At 39.6% G+C, this 18,861-nt stretch overlaps 1 protein-coding gene across 1 annotated transcript in view; it reads right to left on the bottom strand.

The window, feature by feature from the left end:
- LOC118747679 (triple functional domain protein) overlaps nucleotides 1-18,861 on the bottom strand; it is a 183,585-nt gene that overhangs the window by 124,167 nt on the left and 40,557 nt on the right. The window contains exons 2-9 of the mRNA XM_036481744.1: nucleotides 12,738-13,293; nucleotides 11,367-12,665; nucleotides 10,495-11,289; nucleotides 9,615-10,420; nucleotides 9,434-9,552; nucleotides 8,459-9,310; nucleotides 8,269-8,390; nucleotides 7,085-7,288 (exon numbers count right to left, since the gene is read on the bottom strand). Coding sequence (XP_036337637.1) covers nucleotides 7,085-7,288; nucleotides 8,269-8,390; nucleotides 8,459-9,310; nucleotides 9,434-9,552; nucleotides 9,615-10,420; nucleotides 10,495-11,289; nucleotides 11,367-12,665; nucleotides 12,738-13,293 — 4,753 coding nt within the window. The remainder of the gene's footprint in view (nucleotides 1-7,084; nucleotides 7,289-8,268; nucleotides 8,391-8,458; nucleotides 9,311-9,433; nucleotides 9,553-9,614; nucleotides 10,421-10,494; nucleotides 11,290-11,366; nucleotides 12,666-12,737; nucleotides 13,294-18,861) is intronic.

Raw genomic sequence — 18,861 nt, forward strand, 5'->3', positions numbered from 1 at the left:
TTACAGCCAGTTACCGTTCTAGGAAAAATATTTGTATTATTTGCGCCTCGCGGGGCTGCTACCTAACGCAATTTAAGCTTTCAAACTATGGGAATTGTTGCAAACTGTGTTTTTGTATTTTTTTTTGTAATGCACTGACATGGTGTAATATTCAAATATTTGCATCTCTAATGAGCAAAGAAAAAAATGTAAAACACTCCTGCAGCTTTTACACCAGCCACTTAAACCACAACGACTGCGAAGAAGACCGTAAGCGCATTTGGGGGCGGGGCGTGTGCGTAACTTTTTCGACGAATTTCGATTACATAAACAGAGGAAAGTGAAGTGAGAAAAAAAAAATAGTTGCGCCCCTCGAAGTATACCAACTATGCATAGATACATACATACATAGTTGCTACATTTGCGTGTATGTGCATTACCCTGCAGGGAAATTGTTTGCTATTAAGTGGCTTAAGCTTCAAGTGAATTGGAAAAGCATGATTCACTTTCATTTGTCTTTCCAAGTAAGCAAGTGCAAGAGTTGTGCACACAGGAGGGTAGTGCTCGTAGCTCTTATCAACTTTCAATTGGTGCTTGATTAAGTAGCTTTAAACTTATTCAAAACTAGTTAAGCAGTTTTCCTTCTTTGCCGCATTGCAACACAATAATTTTACATATCGCTCTCTACGAGCTGGCAAGTGCAGGTCGGGGAAGCTAGAAAAAAACGACGCTTTTGAAAACACCACACATGCTGCAATAAAAAGTGCGGTGATTAAATAGTAGGGGAGTAAGTAATACACTCTGAACTTGGATGAATTGTATGCTCAGTAAGAGAAAGGTAGAAATACAAACCCGTGCTAATAGCAGCTAATTGTAGCCGGAAAAAACAAGAGGCTATGTCCACATGGTGAAGTACAAGAACATTATGTCTCGAAAAGAGGTTACGTTTCTAGGTGTCATACTAGACAAAAATTAGCGACGGAGATTGCGCAGGAAGCTGTAAGATCATTTACACTCAACGGTATTTTCCGCTTTTGTTTTCTAAGGAATTGAAGAAAGCAGACTACCCCCGACTTGGTAATTCATATTTTTTACCTGCCTAGTAAAAATATTTACCTCCATTTTAGTAGGGGTGGACGGGTTCACCCGTTATATTTCAAATATGAACCAAATCGGACCATAAATACGGGGTTTTCAAATATCTCAACTCCTGTATCACTTATTTAGCGGATTGATTCATCTTTCATATTTTATTTTCAACAGGTTCTGAGCCAAGTTTGAAGTTTGAAGTCTCAAGCTCATCGGGCAAGCTTTGATTACATACACCAGAACAGGTAAAACTAAATAAAAGCTTGTAAAAAGTAGTAACGAATCGAAAGGATCTCCTCTAGAGATCAAAATAAGTGCTTCTAGAAGCTCCCCATTGCTTATTTTGCCGACTGGGTGTATCCAAAAATGTGTGTGCCTGTGTTTGTCTTTGTGAATGAAGACTCGAAGCTATGCGAGATTTGTGGCAAATCTGCGGTGAGAGCTATCATGACCAACCTCTTTGTCAAGCCAAAAAAAAAAAAAAAGCGACAGTGAACGTACGCCTCCCGCCAGCGGCGCCACCTGCCACCATTAGCCATTAGCCGTTGCCGTTGCCGTTAGCCATCAGTCAGCAAGCAAGCAACCACAGTTAGCAGCCCGCAGCGATGGCGGCGCATTTTATTTAACACAAGGAATGTGTTGCGAATGCTTATGACGACGAATTTGTAAGCTAGCTTTTGCATATTTGCCTTGGCGCTACGCTCGTTTGCCTTTTTTGTGCCAACTTTTCTATTTTCTATTTCTATTGCTGTTCCTATTGCGATGCGCCTTTTTGTTTGTCAATTTTCTTCATTCATTTTGTATCTTCTATGTGCTATATATGTACTATATAGGATATGTACTTTGTTTTGTTTTTTTTGCATAGTACACAAAAGATCTATGATGAACAACAACAACAGCAGTAGCAAGAAAAATTCGGTTGTGTGTGTGCGTGACAACGACAGCCATAAGTATATTTAAGTTATCCAAGCATCAGCCCCTCCCCCCCGTAGATGATATCTCGCATACATATCTATAGATTTGACGCTTAATATTTGCGAGCGCACACACACCCATACAAACGCCCCCACCCACCTATTCCCATACAAGCAGCCAGGCAGGCAGGCAGGCGAATTTGGAATTTCGGCTATGCCACTTTAGTGCTGCTGTGTCGTAAGCGGATAATACTCGTAGATTTGATAAACCTCACAAAAAAAAAAAGCTTCAATGTTCTGAATTCTGAGTTTGATCTATAAAAATTCCTTTCGTTTGCATTTTTTCTGTCTTATTTGCGAAACTGTATGAGTGTGTGTGTGTGTGTGTTTGATTTTAATGCATCCCTTTTTTGCTGCTTTTTTGCTAGACTAGAGTGATTAAGTCACTCAGATTCCTGAAATGCTTTATTGCAAGTTTTTTGTTTCACTCCTTTTTTTGCCTAAGCCACAGCATTTCCATTGATTTACTTGCTACGTTTGATTTTTGTGGGTTATTTATTTTGCTTAATAAATCCACTAAGTTTGCTTAATTTACTGATTTGTTTTCTTAGCGCTTTTTTACGTTTTTTTTTGCGCTTCACTGGCAAACCTTTTTAGATTAGATAGCGCAGCTACATACCTACACAATTTTGTATCAGTAGGTGAATGCTAGTTCGCAGTATCAACAACAACAACAACAACGACAACAATGTTGGCTAAAAACACTTGAAATTTCAATTAAAAGTTGCCACATAAGCAGCCATTTTAAGAATGCAAAATTAGCAAATTCATTTTGCCAATATTTTATATTCTGCCTTTTCTTTTAGCAAAAAAAAAAATTGCACTCTGCCACTTTTCTTTACCCAAAAATATCATCAAACTATTTTTATCACCAAAAACACTTCACTAAAAAAAATGTTCACTGCGCCGAAGAAGCGACACTACGCATCAATGTAAGAATAGGAGTTAAGTGTTGGCTCGAAGAAATGTTATAGCTTAGCAGCCGCAGGACTCGCAGCATAGAAGTAGCAGCGATGATGGTTAAAGATAAGTTTTTCTTAGTTTTCCCTTTCTACATTATTAAATCCGTAGTAGTTGAGCAGAGTTGTTTGAGAACATTTTTAGCGCAAAGAAGATGGCACACAAGTAGTATATGTATGTAGGTATGGAGGTGGTAGTATAGAGGCTGAAAGTATCATCGACGACCGCAGCGCAGCACAGCACAGCACAGGCTATAGGAGACTACATAGTCCGCGAATCGCTTGGTAAGTATGAACGTTCAAACGGGCATGCGACCGACGGCCGTGCGTGTTTCGACTATTTCCTTTTTAATCAACGACCAACCGACACACTTTCCGCACCGCGTTAGACTATATGCGGTTGTTTTTGCAAACAACATAACAACGCAACTGGAAGTCGTCTCGCTGCCTGCGTGCCTGCTATGGGAAGAGTCTATCATCAAAACGAACCGATGAGTGTAGTGCGAGCATGAGCGTACGAGCGGAGCGTGTAAGCTTAAATGCTCCTATCGCAGAAAAATGTACTACGTACATACATTCATACATACATACAAGCGTACGTAGCTGCTCCTCTCGTGACAACGCACGAGATAACACAATTCAAATGCTCAACAGCAGCGTCAGCGTCATTGGTCCAGAGGCGAGCGACCGGGCGAAATCAACTACCCATCCACCCACCCACCCACTAACCGCCGGGGAGCACGACCCATTGACTTACATAGCCGTGCTAACAGCTAACAGGGCTAACAGACAGCGCACACTTGTGCCATCAAAACACCCACTCACAGTGCTTTTTACTCGTCAAATATGTGCTGAGCAGCTGTCGGCAAAAACAAGAGTTTTGATAGAAAGGTTGTTTTGAGCAGCAAACGACGACAATAAACACCGCCAAAAGGTAAAGCGAAGGCATGCAGTGCACTGCTGTAAAAAGGAATTCTTGCTGTGAGCGCGCGTGGAGAGCGAGCTAGCGAGCTTTCTATTCAAATGTGCTAAAACAATTTCTGCATTGGCGAAAAAAGCTTGCATTTTTGCACATTATTATTGTTTTTGTATGTATACATATACATAGTATTATACTTTATTATTATTATTCTAACAATGCGCCACTTTGTACTTATAAGCAGCTGCTATGTACTTTAATATATGTATGTATATAAGTACAAAAGTATATGTAGGTACCTATCAGCCACTCGAGTAGCGTAAAATGAAATTAATAAAATAATGCTAGAAATAAGAGTGAGCAGTTAAGTACTCCGGCCAAGTTGTTCAAACGCCCACTGACATACTAATTTTTAAACTCAAACTCACAAAATCTTGAAGGAAATCGTATAGAACTGGGACAGTGATCTTAGGTTAATAAAACAGGTGTTATAGAGTATAGAGTGAGATACGGCTGTGAAGAATGAATTGATGCGCCGATTTTCGGCGGAAGATTCTTCGTTGCCTGATTTCACTTAAATAGCCGCCAATGACCTTTAATTTTTTTGTCGCCTCAAGGATAAGAAGTTGCAGAAAATTGAAAACGATTGAACTTCCTACTCCAATAAGGGTGGGCCTACAAAACGTGCTGCTTCACTATGGTTAGACTAAAGGAAGAAGAGCGTTAGTTGAATGAGTTTAAGGGAGCAAGTGAAGAGAAGATATTAGTGTCGTGTGGGGCATCTTTAGAAGCCGGACATATATTGGTCAGACTTACATACGTTGGGTATGTCGGGGCCCGAGTCTGGACAAGTAGGATTTGAGTTTGTTGCAGTATCCAGACCTTATTTCCGCCTGAGTTACGCGGATATTCCGAGGCAGCTAAAGCTTGGTTTGTCGGGTCCAGTGGTGACTCTGCTTCCAGCCAGAAAATGTCTGTTCGAGCAGGAATTGCTTGCTGGACAAGAAACTGTTATCTTTCACGAAGAGCATTGAGGTAACGCTACGCATCCGGTTTCTGGCGATATCAAAAGATATATTACTGGGCTTGTATGCGCGGAGGAGGAGAAGAGCATGTCAAAGATAATACTAAAATTTTGACTTTATAAACGAGCGAGTTTGGTGTCATGGACTTTGAAGCTGGAGCTGCTTCTCCAGGTAACGAAAAGGTCGGACGTTGATTTTATATGGAAATGGTTAGGCGGCTCCGTGAAGTGAAGATGCGAGAAATTTACTTTCAAACACAGGCCGGCAATGCCATTACTGGACGCCAACAGCGAACAATAGTCGGCATAGGAGGCTAGAGCGACAGTAGAGGCGAAGAGACACCACTCTGTGGGTCCGTTGTTTAATTATTTCAGGCTTTGATCTTTGATATCTTCTAGTAGCATAGAGTTGCAAGCGGTGTCAAAGGTCGACGCTACTACATCATAGGGCAGTTCTCTCCCAGAGGTGGTTACGGTTTAGACAGCGAGTTATCTGAGTGTTTATGCAGATAATGGCTTTTGGATATTTTGCTTTCCCGATGGCCACCCGAACTTTATCGCTGATGAAAGGAAGAGGTATACTGGGTTTAGGGTGGTTGGTCACCTTCTGGTTACTCGACGCTTGACAGCCATATACACCAAAGGATGGATGCATTGTCAACTGCCAACTTCTGAATTTCTGCGGGTCCGACGAAGCGCTTGTCACATAATGTGACATCCAATAGAAGTAGACCTGCCATCAATGAGTAGGTTATTAGATATATTATCAGTGAATAACCTGCTGTCAGCTCATTCATTTTTTGTAAGCAGGGATGAAAGTAAAGCTAGAAATTGATATTTAGTACGCGTAGGTAAACGGTTTCTCATAAATTTATAAGTTAGTTTATTACATTTGCTTTAGGTTACAAGTAACCGGTAATTTAAGCATAAGAGGTATGAAATGACTTGGCCACTTTCAAAATTATAGACACTTGATATATTTTTTCATTATAATTTGAAATGTTATGATAATCATAATATGGAATATGCTTAAATATACTTAATCTTTTAAAAGTCTTAAGAATCAAATTAATATTAAAAAGTCTTGCGTATCAAAATAAACGTATCTACAGATGCGCTAGTATGTGTGTATGTGTGAACAGCGCGCTGCTGAGCAAAAAAAAAACGCATAAATTAAATGTAAATAATTACATACTGAAAGCTTTTATGGGGGTGTTGTGAGCGTATGCTTGCATTCTCCCTTTTACATTTCGCTCATTCCCGCTCTCAGAAGAGTGCTTACACCATATCACATTGTGAGCGCAAGGGATGACTGGAAAGCGCTAAAGTCATTAAAACGACGGCAAAGTTTACATACAACATATGTAAGAACAAAACTGAATACCCCTGCACAAATGTACACCAAATTGCCAAGTGAGGTAGGCCAAATGCAGTCTTTGCCTGATACACGCTTAGGAGTGAGTGGCAAACGCATTGCGCAATGTCACAGCAGGCGGCGTAAAAAAAAGCTACCGGCCAGATGTTTGTTGGCCTTCGACCGCAACTGGAAGCTTTTTCCTTATTTATATGTATTTATTTGTTTTTTGTTTATTTATTTTCAGAAGGAAATACTTAGGGTTTATGGGTACTTAAGCATGAGTAAAGCTTGAAGGGAAAGCTCAAATTTTATAGAAAAGCTTGTCAGCGGGCGACTGTGCTATAAATATTAATTTTTTGGTTTCATTATCACGCGTATTGAGATATCTTAAAAGGCATACACAAGAACGTGCATGCTGTAGACATCAAAAACAAACGTAAAATGCTTAGACATTTGTTTGAAAATATTCGCAAAACATGCCTTTGTGATGATCGAATTGAGTTTTCACACGCCTCGTTTTTTATTGTTGGCAAATGCAGCTATTAAATTTAATTCAAAGCAAATGTAACAAAATTGAAAAGGTGGCGTGAAATAGGAAAAGGTGCATGATAAATAGCTTCCTAAATTTTTTGTACGTACATATGTACATACTTTGAAATTTGCAAAAAATGCCGACGTACACTTGTCTTATGCTTCCATAAGATCGTTGCTTTGCCGTTACATATATGTATTTTTTATGCACTGTGTATAAATTCAAATACTTTGGAAACTAAAATCACTTACCTTGTTGTCACTATCTGTGGTATTGCCGGAACCGAAACTGGCCAGTGAACAACGATCATGATCGTTCTCCGTCAATGGTTCATCTAGATCACGTGATGAACGTTGTGATGAGCCTGAATTCTTTGCTGGTGACTTAGGTAGCGTAAGAGATGTGCCCGAAAAGCAGGTTTCTTGCATAACTTCACGCATTTTCTTGACCCAAACCTAGAAGAAAATAAAAGGACAAAATGTAAAGTGAACGATAATGGCTTCGCAAAGGATAACATCGAAATATAACAAAGGAATATCTGGAGCTAACAAATTTATGTTATGCCGTTGGACGAAGAATCTAGAGCTTTATACCGGCAAATGGTTTTCCGAGATGTTTTTCATGACAGACGTTTTATATTTGAGGGTTTGTCAAAGCCTGCGACCATAGTTAGAAAAAAACTCTTTCTATTTTTAGATTCTGCTGGACCAGGGATCGAAATTCTCTTTTAGGACGAAATGAAATATTTGGTCAGATATAAATCTAAGTAGTTCTAATTACGCAGACTTGACTGTCGCGTAGATGCTCCAAGGATACATTGAAGATGTTGCTCAAGTAATTCAAAAATCGGTGGATGTTTGAAGGTGAGGTGAGCCGATGGTCATTAAGACGATCGTGTATCGTATCCAGTTGCTGTGGGCATCGGGTTGTAGGACGATGAAGCATAATTTTAGCCAGAGTGGCAGCGGTAAGGTCAGAGCCGTTCTTTTTAGTAGACCAAAATACAGCAAAGTTACAACAGGCGAGGTATACACCTCAAATCCTCAAAGGCTTTAAAGATAATTATTCGTGTTTTATTGGGTCTTCTGAATTGAATTCAGATGAAGTTGTTGTGGGGACATCCTACTACTTTTCTTATATTTTGACAAGGGAAAGGCTGCAACTCTAGAGCATACTAAGGCCTACCAGTTGCATAATTACTACAAATCTAAAAAAAAGCTTATCAATGGCAGAATATGCTATTAGCTGCCGGAAATTGACTTCTTTGTGATATTTTTTATTATTTGATTCTTCATGAGTATGTATCGCTGAAATTAATAAATTTTTTTAACCTAAAATAATTTTTACATAGGTAATTCCACACTGGATGTACTATATGTATAGAGCTATTGATTTAAGAAAAAATTATCTTCATACTTCATATCTTGGAACCCACCTGTTTGGTTTCCAGGCTATTCGCCTTCAAAACGATGCGACAATCAGAGAGCATAGGTGAACGTCCCGTCCACACAGCGAATTTAGTTTCATCGCCTTCAATGTGTTCGGTGATACCCATATCTGAAAAAGGCGATTAACGACTCAATTTAATAAATGTAATTTATTAATTAGCTTTTTTTATCACTAACCGGTTGTCATGAGTTTGCTCTTGAATTGATATTTTACAGAGCCATTTGAGTCCTTCACCTCTTTGGCAAAGAGTAAATACAATTCGAATAAGAACACACGCCTTTCACGCCCCTTGCGTATCAATTGTTTGGTATCCCAAGCTTGGAATGCATCCTGCAGCACTGCCTCACCCAAATTATCTATGGGTACATCACAGTTCTCCAACAATGACAAATGCATTGCATCGTTCGCCTTCTTCGGCACATTTAGCATTACTTCCAAACCCTCTTTGATTTCACCATGACTCTCCTCACAACAAGAGAGCAAATCTTTAAGTAGTAATTGATATTTTGTAATGCGCTGCACTGGTTTGATTAGAAACGCAGGCAATGGATGCTCAACTTTGTGTCGATGTTGTAGCTCATCGAAATAAGTGCCCGAATGTTGTACCATCAAATTATTCGAAATTGGTTTGTTTTTGCAATAATACACGTACATATCGAATTTTGATGCCCACGTGACAAAGCAATGACCAACATCTTCGGGCATAGTTTCGTATTTTTCCAATTCGCGTAGAAAGATTTTTTGATGAAAATTGTAAATTTCACGTATGTTGCCGAAGAGGGTATCCTCTTTGCCGGCCAATGCTGCTGGTACACCCAGACCAGTGCGAAATTCTTCAAGGAAGCATTTGATGCACGTTTCCAAGTCTTTTACATAGGTACGTTCAGTTTGCATTAATTCGGCCATAATAAACTCTTTTCTACGTGCCGATTTACGTTTTTCTTCGTTAATTTCTTTCGATGCGGCTGTTGACGATGTGGTGAGTTTGGCTTCCAGTGAAGGATCTGAGTGGCGATCCGTTGTGGAACCTGCAAGATAAATGTGAATAACAATTAAAATTCAGGAGCCAGACTTTACAAGGTAAAGGCTATTCAACACAATTTTAACGAACATATTTTTTTGTTTTGGGAATCTTATTAAAATTTGTTTACCGGAAGCAGAGCTAATAGAAGAATTCGCATCCGACTCAGCAGGCAGAGCTTTTGCCATGCCTAGTGACTTCTCCAACTGCTCTCTATAAGTGTCCATGCGATTACTAAAGTCCTTGTATCTATTAGAAAATTAATTTTCATATTCAAATAGTATAAACACAATAACTCGAATCTCCCATACCTTTGATCCACAGACGCCACCCATTGCTTGATGGCGCTAGCATGCGCATGCCCCTTCTCAACCAAACTATCGGCCAACTGTATTAGCAGTTTTACACGCTCGCGCGTTTCCTTCGCGGTACCGCGAAATTCGTTATGCTCTTTGAGCAGACCTTCGGTCTCTTCGCGGGTCTTACCCACGAGATTCGTGCGTGACGAGAGATATGCCTCGCCGGTGTTGTGTATCCATTCGATTGCCTGCTTTGCGCTACGCTCAAACAGCACGAATTGCTGACACTGATCCAGCGACTTCTTGCGTTGTGTCCAAAATTCGAGCACCTGATTTTCCTGAGTCAACAACTTGTCGAGTATGGTGCGAACATGTGTCTCGCAATTACCCTGCGTCTGATACTTGTAGTACTGTTGTGAACGATTTGCATATTTAAGGAATGTTTCGGCGGTGCGACGTGCAAGTGTACACGCTTTGAGGAATGCCTCCTTTTGTTCCTGATGCTTGGAAATCAATTGCACAATGGTTTGCGCTTTGTCGCTAGAGCCACCACCGCCACACCAATCGTCTTCGCGTCGGTACTCACGCTCCAAGCTATCGAGCACGGAGCACACCTGTTCGGCGGTTTTGTAGAAATTCATTGAGGCGGTAACTAGTTTGTGACGCTCTTCAGCGTACGTAACCAACTGTTGCCACTTCTTGGTGACATCGTCGGAAATTTCACGTATCGATTGGGGATCGTAATGATTGGCATTAATGAGAGCATCGGCACGATATTTCACTTGCACGGCTGAGGTGTGTGTTTTCTCAATGGCGACCTATTTAGAGCAAATAAGGATAGAGAATTTATAAAATGGTAATAATGAACACACACAGTGTTACACAAAATCACCTGAAACTGTTCGTGTTCCTTGCGTAGCTGCTCTGCCTCCTGTAAGCTATTTGGCGTAACAAAGCTGGCAACCAGCATTGCTTCACCATTACGTATCCACGATATTACTTGATTGGCATCATTTTGAAACTGGCACAACTGTACAGCTTGTTCCAACTTCGCGCGCTTCGCCTCAGACAGTTCCTCAAGGTCAATTTCACGTTCACCCAAAAAGTCCAGGAGGTACTGTATGCGCGCCTGCGCTGTGTGTGTAGCATCTGCCATCGAAATGATGCCAGCAGTTTCGAACATTTGAAGCAAATCTTGTCCCTGTTGTAGCACCTCGTAAGTTGTGTTCTGTATGTCGGTTACAGAGTCGTTATGCATGCGTATCAATTGCTCCGCCTTTTGATAGTCACGCGACAAGTCGGCATGCTGCAGCTCCTCCGACCAAATTTCCAATTGTGATGATAACTCCATTGCGTCACGTTCGAAGTAACGTAAACGCAGTATTAGATCAGCGCGATATTGGCGCGCAGACCACAGCTCCTCCAATTCCACTTTTTGTTTTGTCAATTTCTCCAAAGTGGTTTCCAGGCCCGATATGGATACGCTATTTTCATCATACTCAAGTGAACGCATTTCCTGCAGTAGAGCTTCGCCTTGAGCAATAGTCTGCATGCAACCTTTCAGCGTGCTCTCCTGCTGTTCACGAAATTGCTGCAGATGGCGTTCAATGCCTTCGAGATTCTCTTGAGAGAGCATTGTTTGGTCAGTGGAAACATCGGTGCGCAGTTGATCGATCCAAGCAGTCACCTAAAATTAATGTACATACGTATATATAAGGTTTGAGTATCAGTTTCAAGAAGAAAATATATACACAGATGACCCACCTCCTTTTCGTGCGTGTAAAATATGACAGCCATTTCCAAGCGCCGGCGCCGCTGCTCAACGCGTTCAGCGAAACTGGCCACTTGCAGCTCCAGCTCGCGTGCTACAGAGTAAATCTCATTCGGATCTGCTTCGCCACTGCGCGCCAACTCATCCGCTGCAGAGAGCAGTTTTTCGGCGTTGCTGTAAGTGTTCTGCGCGACATTTTCAAAGTGCTCATGGGACTTTTGGTAAACACGCGCCTTCTGCAAATTGCGCCCTATGCCGGTATTCTTGCGCAAGAAGACCTCACCATGATTCTTCAACCAATCGAGTACCTGTTTTACATCCTCCTGGAAGAGGCGTAGCGCCAAAGTTTGATGCAATCTTATTTTCTCTTGATGCCATTTCGCCTCCAACGAACGATGATGACCGAGTATTTGGTGGATGACGGCAAGCACATGAGAAGCACCCTCACTATAGTCAGCTGCCGGGTTCTGACGTTCGTACTTATTAAAGCTGCTATTCTTGCGGTGATCGGGTACACCAGGTGGCGGTGGTTGGTTGCACACCTGCACCAGATGATCCAGTTGGTAAAGTAGTTTTTTGCTGGTAGAGTGCACTTCGGTGTAGGCCTGACACATCGCTTCGTACAGTGACTGATGTGTGCGTATGGCTGTCTCCAGACTCTGAATGTCTGATGGAAGCGGCTGTGATGCTTGACAGGCTGCTGCCCACGAGGCAACGCTATTGCAATATTGCTCCGCCTTGTGATGGAAGAGCACACTCAACTGCAGCACTGCTGTACGCTCATCCAGCCCAGCGGCAAAGTCTTTCCAAGTGCGATCAAGACGCGTGGCTAGCGTTTTAATGTGCTGTGCGGCATAATGCTGGCTCTCGATCAGACGTGCAGCTACAGCTAGTATGCGATCTATATTGACTGATACATTCATTGAAGCGACAGCAAATTTCTGATGCTCATCCTGTAGCGATTTGGCCACAGAATAGTTATGTCCAATCTCGACATATGACATCTGAAAGACATCGCGGTTGTGCAAAATCCAATCGAACATTTTTTCACAATCTTGTTCGAAGAGCCGCCACTGGAAACACTGATCCAATTTGGATTTCTTGTGCTGCCACAACGTTAGTAGACGCTGTTGGCCATTCCGTATGAGGTCTACTTGACGCAGCGCTTTGTTGACAGCTGCGGCCATGTCGGGATTGTTGGTGGCAGCGCGAAAAGCTGGTGAAGAGTTTTGCGTCTGCGTTGAAGTACCGGAATCGCTGCCGCCGCAGTCAGCGCCAGTGCCAACACAGGGCTGTTGTTGTAGTAAAATATAGAGTTTAATTAAACAATTTAAATGTCAATTTAAGGTTTTGCTTGCACTTACCTGTCTGCCTGGCACACCAGCACCACCTGAATTCTTATTTATTTTGGCTAGCAATTTCTTACTTTGCAATTCCAAATCTTCAATGGGCAGATTTTGTATTTTCTTCTTCATTTCGTTGTGATGATCGAGCGAATGCTTGGCGCCATTCACATCCTCGGCAAAGTCGTTGCGCTGCAAGTCTTCCTGCAGATCGTCAATGCGATCAGCCATATCGCTGGCCTGCCAAAAGAAATCTTCGATTGCCAGACGCGATTCAGTCCACTGTTGATGATCGTAAGGCTGGGTGCCATCAAAATCCGAAGTCAACTGATGAGATTCGGCTATCTTGTGTAGCGCTTCGATAGATATATTCGATGTTTCAAATTTATATTTATTTGTCGATATTGAAGCACGTTGCTTTTGCCAGAAATTATCTGGTTTAATGAGCACAACGTTGTGTATGTTAGCACTGAAATGCTCCTGCAGCACTTTGAGTATTGTCTTTAGATTGGTTGAACAATTGCCATTGCCTCGCATATCAATGATAACCGTGAAGCCGAGGTTCTTCGCCGAGTCGCTGTAATGGAGTGAAAGAATTGAAAATTAGTGAAACTAGTTGGTGCGAAAACAATGTGCTAAAGTTGAATGTTTGGTGTTGTGTGAAGTGGAGTGAAATAAAGTGGGAGAGCAGGGGGGCGTAATCGTATGTGAATACGCCGAAAATAGAGAAGCGAAAACAATACACCGCACATCGGAGTTTAACTTCATATGTGTGTAGCAATGTATGTATGTATGTACGTATGTATGTGGAACGATATATTCAATGAGGCAATGAACTGCGACATAGGCAGCCGCGTTTTATGTTAGCGATAGCTTAAAGTTTGCATAAATTACGTTTAATTCATATGCTGACACAATTTATTTTCATTAGTTTTCTTTATATTAAGTTTTTATAAACAAGCGCGCAGCGCAAAGTGCTCCAATGGGTGGGATTGCGAAGTTGGCGCAGTACATATCTAGTAGTGGAGTCAAAGAAAACCAGAGATTCAACATACATACAAAGGAAAAAATATTTCTTTAAAATTTCTACGAATTTCTTATGTAATTGTTTGTTATTTATCGATTTCGATATAGTTTTTGATATCGAAATTTTAATCGATGTTTTCATTGATATCGTCAACGTTATATGTACAGTGGCTGTATAATCGATATGTTTTTAGCCCTTGCTTGATATTTATCGATATCTGTTTTTGTCATTTATGGCCTTATAACAATTATATTCAAACATTTTTATTGAGCTTATTGTTGCTTTTCCACGATAGTTTTTCATTAAAAACGGCCTCAAGCTCAATAAAAATTGTTGAATTTATCGATATCGATATGTATGTACTCACTGATATCGTGATCGATGTTTTTGTGTAATATACACATGTACAAACTTATTTACTGATATTATTGTAGTATTTATTAGTTGTACCGGCTCGAGGTCAAATATTTTTAGAAAATTATTAAAACACAAGCGAAGTAACAACCATCATCAATTTATTGATATCGTTATAAACTCGTTTATGATAATATTTCTCCATATCGCCTGCGTTATATTTATACTGCGCTCGAGTTTTTTTTTTAATCGATAATTCTAATAAGTATCTAACGACAATATTATCGATACTATTATCGATACATTAATCTATATTTTTATATCTACATTAATCTATATATTTAAAGCAGGTCATTGCCATGCCGATTTTGAAGAGGTTAGGTCGGAATGCTACATATGAATAATTTCCACACTTTCAATCAGGCGAGGACCTGGATATCGACACATCAAAGTGGTGAATGCATTCTTTCACGTATCCACTGCTATATTTTTCGCAGAGAGTACTTGTTGGTATACGAAATCGCGCTGGAGCATAGGTTTAATAGCAGAACGCCCGGTAAGATAATGCTCCCGACAATGAAGCTTATTGCAAATAGGTTTAGTTTCAAAAGATCTCTCCATATTTTTTAATCTTTGCTACATGATCTTGGCACATCACAATTCACTCTTTGGTTTATAGTAGAGGTTGCATAAAGTTGTCACTTTGTTCCATCAGCTGTTTGATTCCCTTTGATATTGCTATGTATGTCCAAGAACCCAGCGGAGAGTGACTTTGAGATGACACGGAGACGCAAGCAAAACTCATCGTAGCAGCACTACGTCGCCGAACTGGTTGATTGTCTTTTTCATTTTTCCTATCTGAGTCCTCCAACTTTTGCCCAGGGCTTATTTACTACATAAATTCCAACTTTGAAGATGCCGCAGTCATTTGGCAGACGATTTGACTGCCAGATCTACAGGTCTCAGAGTATAGAGTGCCTCGGGATACTTGAATCGTCTTAAATTTGTGTTATATATAATTAATTGTTATTGACATTCCTGCATCTCATTCCTCCATTGTTTTTGCACCTAGTACTGCGGCAGGTTGGTCGCAGATGAAGAGGTTGAGCTGCCTCGAATTCGGGCACAACTAACATTAAGATCTGCATACTGTAACAGACCGAGGTCATACTTATCTAGACTCGACCATGACTCGACCACGACATACCCAACACATTTCCAGCTTGTAACACATAACATCCCTCTCCGTTTGGCCTGACCGCGTCGCAACAGCGCGGACCTACCGTTAGAGGAGCTTGAGCACATCGACTCATTGACAACAATGAGGTCGATACTTTAATAAATTCCACTTAAATTCACGACAATTATTTGCTATCATATTCCTTAACCAATGTTTCCATTTTGGAAGATTTTGTCAGACGATGTTTTGGACGGCATTCATTTCAAAGGTATGACAACGAATAGCAGGTTCTAAGTTCAAAAAATCATTTCTCATAATTCTAAGTAGAAATCTCTTTCCGAGAGTTTATATTTAATAAACGGCTCTTTCGAATACATAAACGCCAAGCATTTTTAAAGCTTGACTTTATTGATGTAGAATTTCAAGATGTGAAGATTTTTTTTTTAAATCGGCGTTGTTCAAAACGGTTATAGTTGTCCTGAACTCTTGGTAGTATTTTGGTAGAGTTTGTGTGGGCATTTTGGTAAAAAAAATACTAATATTTTTGGTCCGGCAACACTTTTGATTATTTTAAAAATAATCGTTTAAGTACGTTTAATTGAATGAGAAAAGTAATCATTTTATAAGCTTTAATTAAGAAAATTATCGATTATTGCAATCAAACGATTAATAGGCTCCATCTACTTACTTAATATTTCTTTGGGTTTATAAATTTCACTATTTTATTTCTTTAAATATAAGTGTGCCATAACTTTATTTCTTTGATCAGCAAAAGCAACTTTCATAATAAAACTACGATACTATTGTATTTACTAAGCTTTTGTTTTTCTATTATTTGCTATTTTTTGAACTTAATAGATATTAGTTAACCACAAACCACAATGAAATGTGTGATGTGTGTTTATACATATTTATGTCTGTACACTAGGCGACAAATTAAAGTGCACACCTTGTTCTAATATAATGGGCCGTATGAATAAAAAATTAGCAATTGCTTTTTCTTAAAATTGTGTACCATTTACTTCAATATTGTTTGAATAAATCGAGAAAAGCTCTGAAATTTAAAAAAAAGCAATTGCTTTTTTGTATTCATATAGCCCCATATTCACAATTATTTTCATGAACAATTTTTCGCATTATTTATTTATAAAAATATAGTTCATTCTATAAGATAAACCATATAAAGCTTCACTCTTTACATAAAGTCAATAAGAATTAAAAAAATATCATCAAAATTTTTAAAAATTTTATTCTCATTTATTTTTATGTGGAAGAAACTCGCAGCACTAACCCAAAAGAAATTAAAAAAAATCAACGGTATACTCCAAAATTTTCTAGAAATTCTGAATAAAAAGTTGAACATTTTCATGATAACTTTTGAATTTTTATGAACTTTATGTAAAGAGTGAATCTTTATATGCTTTATGTTATAGAATGAACCATATTTTCAAAAAATAATTAATGCAAAAAATTGTTCATAAAAATAATTGTGAATATTATATTAGAACAAGGTGTGCACTTTAATTTGTCGCCTAGTGTATGTATGTAGATGGATATTATTTGTATGCATTTTCTTTTTCCGACGCGTTGCTTGCTTTGAATGCATAATTCAGATATTAGCCGTCAATAAAATTGTCATGCGTCTGTTGCGTCTGTCACGCTCTTGATTCTTTGGGAGCGGACGTCAAAATGGTGTGGGCAATGTACGCCGGAATATGTATGCATACGTATTGTTCTTTTTTTTATGGACTTAGAAAACCCGTCGGCACCATATAAGGGTTATATAAAGTAAAAGTAAAATAATTACCTTTGTATAGGGTGTTTCAATGAACCAAAAAAGCTTTATTTCAAATGAAAGTGAATAATAAAGAAACATTTTATAACAATTACAATAGGTCAATGGGAGCATTAGAGTGGTCGGAAAAAAATTTTTCCAAGATAGGGTTTGGGGCACTTGCCGAAAGTGGTGCTGGTACCAAACCTTACGTTTCTAAGTATAAATTTAGAGGGTGTTCATGATGCTCATATTTTACTCTAGAAGTTTTGTGTACATATGTATATTAATCAAACGATTGGTTCAGTAACCTAAGAACGATTCAAATTTAAATTATCTAAAAAAAAATCACAAGCTTCAGTTGCTATGGCAACAGTACGTTTTTATAAAAATCACCAATATTTTTGCCAGTTTCACAGCGATCCAGTGGCGCATTTTCGGCGACATTGAGTACCCTGTATGAGTTGCAGTAGAAAACGGAAAGTTGGTATAGATATTACATATATTAAAAGGAAAAAACTAAGAGGGTGCCCCTAAAACCTACCTAATTATCTACTGGGCATACACCCAAGCTCGTTTGCAGCGCAATTTGCTGCGATGTCCCCTAGGCTAGGTACACGTATCGCATTTCAGGAACTCCTTACAGCTTACTTATTTGTCTAAAAGCTCAAATAACGGAGGGCCCAGAAAGTGTGCCACTTCGAGAGGGAGAGGGGTTTTAATTGAACTTGAATTGCATTGCATAATGTTGTGCTTTCTGTCGGAGAGCATTTGGACATCGCTGTGAAGATGATGTTCCGGTGACATCAAAAGGCATCGCGTAGCTGTCCGGAATGCTGTATTCTGACAAGTCTGTCGCTTTATCCACCTCTTTCGTCCAGGTGGGGAAAAGTTTGCTGAATACTTTGTAGGGCAGATAGTTAGGTTCCTTGTAGTGAAGAAGCAAGAAAGCCACGGGTTATTTCAGTGTGAAATTGCAAGACTTCAGGTGCTCCTCCACTTCCTTTGTTTGTGTTGGTTTACCAGCAGTCGAATCTCCGCCTTGAGATCCATCGCTTGAGACACGCTCGATTTATAGAGTAGCCGTGTTGGCTAGGAAATTTTGGCGGGTTTCCAGCGGGAATGAAGCGGGCTACAGCGGTAGTTACAACCTTGCTAACGACAGCATAGGTCGCCAAGTTATGATTTTAAACAGGCCAGCGGCTGCGGGCGGTTATAGCTCCGGTTAAGTCTATGCTATCAATTATACCACTACGGTATTTTTACTTTGGTAGAGTGAGTACTCTCCATTCTATAAAAAAATGGTGCCTTCTACTTCCATTTCGGTCTTGACGAGTTCACATAGAGTTTATTTTCTTGGTCCAAAAGTTCGCCTTTGGACTGGAAATGTTTCTATGATCTGAAGATGAGCACTTTTCAATGCTAACAGTTTAACTAAAGTTGAGTACTAGTGGAAAAGGTGTACACCGCTCTCGATTTTTTCCGTTAGTTATTTTCTCATTCTGTTTTCATTCATCTCTATTAGGAACCAGTAGTGACATATATCACACAGACTGCAATGATCTGATCTAAGACCTCTGGGATTGTTCTATATCGAGAAAAGAATACTCCTGTTTTATTTTTTTCAATCAAAAAATTTTTGGATTCCGCTCAAAACGCTCCAAGTTTTTTAAGGATTTTATATGGGTAAATTATTGTTTTTTTCTTAGAAATGGTATAGAATTCTTGGAAATCAATATTTATCTATCAGAATATATGTTTCTCTTTAGGGGACTTCAAAGCATAATACCCAATTGTTTATTTAACCATT

This window comes from Rhagoletis pomonella, unplaced genomic scaffold, assembly GCF_013731165.1.
Source record: "Rhagoletis pomonella isolate Grant_MI unplaced genomic scaffold, Rhpom_1.0 Rhpom_scaffold_00012, whole genome shotgun sequence".
Classification (NCBI taxonomy): Eukaryota; Metazoa; Arthropoda; class Insecta; order Diptera; family Tephritidae; genus Rhagoletis; species Rhagoletis pomonella.